Source organism: Bubalus bubalis, chromosome 11 (assembly GCF_019923935.1).
Source record: "Bubalus bubalis isolate 160015118507 breed Murrah chromosome 11, NDDB_SH_1, whole genome shotgun sequence".
Classification (NCBI taxonomy): domain Eukaryota; kingdom Metazoa; phylum Chordata; class Mammalia; order Artiodactyla; family Bovidae; genus Bubalus; species Bubalus bubalis.
This window is the reverse complement of record NC_059167.1, coordinates 75,700,820-75,703,098: the sequence shown is the minus strand read 5'-3', so window position 1 is coordinate 75,703,098 and position 2,279 is coordinate 75,700,820. Positions and strand designations below refer to the sequence as shown.

Genomic DNA, 2,279 nt, shown 5'->3' with positions numbered 1-2,279 from the left:
GAGGCAAAACAAAGTAATTATCTTAATAATGGAATAAGAAGGAATGCAACCACAATTATCCCCATCTGAAATATTCATTTTTATCTCTTTATGTAAAAATTCTCCTGATCATCAAAATGTTTCTATGTTGTTGTTTTTTTCCCTTTATCCAATTAAATTATTTCACACTCAGGAAAGTGGAACCCACAGGAAACACTAGCAAGAAAACTGGAAGTCTGCCTTTGTACTACTGACTGTGATTTTTCTTTTCCTATTCTCAGGTGATTTGAGAAAGAGCTCTTCTGCCCAAGTCAATGGATAGACCAAATGATTCTGTTATTTCTGAGTTTGTGTTGCTAGGATTCTCTGGTTCTTGGGAAACTGCACTTTTTCTTATGTTGATATTCTCCTTGCTCTATATAGGAATCATCCTGGGAAATCTCTTCATTTTGTTTTTGGTAATTTTGGATTCTCACTTACATTCTCCTATGTACTTCTTTTTAGCCAACCTGTCACTCATTGATGTTGGCCTTTCCTCTGCCATAGTCCCCAAGATGATTACAGACCTTCCAAATAAATACAAGATAATCTATTTCAAAAGTTGTATGACACAAATGTGCTTCATTCATATCATGGGAGGAGTGGAGATGGTGTTACTCATAGCCATGGCATTTGACAGGTACACAGCAATCTGTAAGCCTCTTCACTACTCAAACATCATGAATCCTAAAATATGCATTTCATTGGTAATCACTGGCTGGGTAGGTGGGGTGATCCATGCTATGTCTCAATTTGCTTTCATTATAAACTTGCCCTTTTGTGGTCCTAACAAAGTAGACAGCTTTTATTGTGACTTTCCTAGGATCATAAAACTTGCATGCACAGATGGAACCAAATTTGAGTTTATTGTTGCTGCCAACAGTGGTTTCATGACTATGGGCACCTTCTTTCTGCTAATCCTTTCCTACATCTTCATTTTGGTCACTGTCTGGAAACGTTCTTCAGGAGACTTATCCAAGGCATTTGTCACTTTATCAGCTCACATCACTGTGGTGGTTCTTTTTTTCACTCCATGCATGTTTCTCTATGTATGGCCATTCCCCAAATCATCAGTTGATAAATATGTGTTCATTGTTGACTTTGTTATTACCCCTATCTTGAATCCTTCCATATATACATTAAGAAACAAAGAGATAAAGGTAGCTATAAAAAGATTGAACAAAGAGGGACATTATGCCAGATTTTGCTGAGTAGAGCTGTGTTTGGAACTCTAAAACTATCCATCTATCTGTCCTTTAGATATCTACACTAGGCATCTGATATTTAACATGGCCAGATATGGACATGGCATCTACCCCACTGAACATATTCCTTGAGCTCTGTAGAGAATCAGCTCTTTGCCTTAACTACTACTGGAAAAGTGAATCCAACAACAACAACAACAAAAGGTTATTTTAGTATACAGTATCACTCTTTACTAAACCATATTTATAATTAAAAATGTATCATCTTGATAATAGAAATAATATAATGACATCTCTTCTGTTTCTCATAAGGTTTGAAAATAAGTGACAGACTTGCTTTGCTGAATGTTAGGAATCATCACGTAGAATATATGTAGAACTAGTAGATCTACCTAGCTACTCTTTAGTGTTCCCTCAGAAGAAGACCTAAAGACAAAATTTGATTATGGGTGACTTACTTGAAGGATGAGATGGTTGGATGGCATCACCAACTCAATGGGCATGAGTTTGAGTAAACTCCAGGAGCTGGTGATGGACAGGGAGGCCTAGCGTGCTGCAGTCCATGGGGTCTCAAAGAGTCAGACATGACTGAGTGACTGAACTAAACTGATTTACTTGAAAGCTTATTTTCAGAAACATCATTATTTAGCAAAGTGAGACAAGTGAAGAATGTAAATGTAGCTGGCGTGTAATCTTACTGTAGCCCTCTAGGGGACTCTATAAAGTCTGAGATTTAGAAATGCCCCAAGTAAGGAAAGGAAGCTGGAGTACTTCTTTAATTTCACCTTTAGAGAGTACATTAATTCCTTGGCATACCCAGCCTTTCCCACACAGGATACTGTATATGTGAGAAAGCCAGAAACAAGTCATCAGGTACACTTTCAGTTGCTGGCAATGGGAAACCATATCCTTGTTTGAAAACAATAAATGTCCAGGCATAGTCCACTTTAGTTCCTGTTTAACTCTACTTTATCCTGTCATAGACTCTTCAAAGTGGTGGTTTTCAATTTCACAAAAGAAAGACTCTAAACAGGAGAGACAGGCTGTAGCAGCATT

At 37.5% G+C, this 2,279-nt stretch overlaps 1 protein-coding gene across 1 annotated transcript; it reads left to right on the top strand.

Moving 5' to 3' along the window:
* Window positions 1–293: 293 nt before the first annotated feature.
* On the top strand, window positions 294–1,229 carry LOC102389129 (olfactory receptor 4F21-like). The gene has a single exon (XM_006062402.3). The coding sequence runs from the start codon at window positions 294–296 to the stop codon at window positions 1,227–1,229; it is 936 nt and encodes a 311-aa protein (XP_006062464.3).
* The last annotated feature ends 1,050 nt before the right edge of the window (window positions 1,230–2,279 follow it).

Excerpts from the sequence above, each read along its gene's own strand:
- LOC102389129 (XM_006062402.3), top strand. The coding sequence starts at position 294 with ATGGATAGACCAAATGATTCTGTTATTTCTGAGTTTGTGTTGCTAGGA.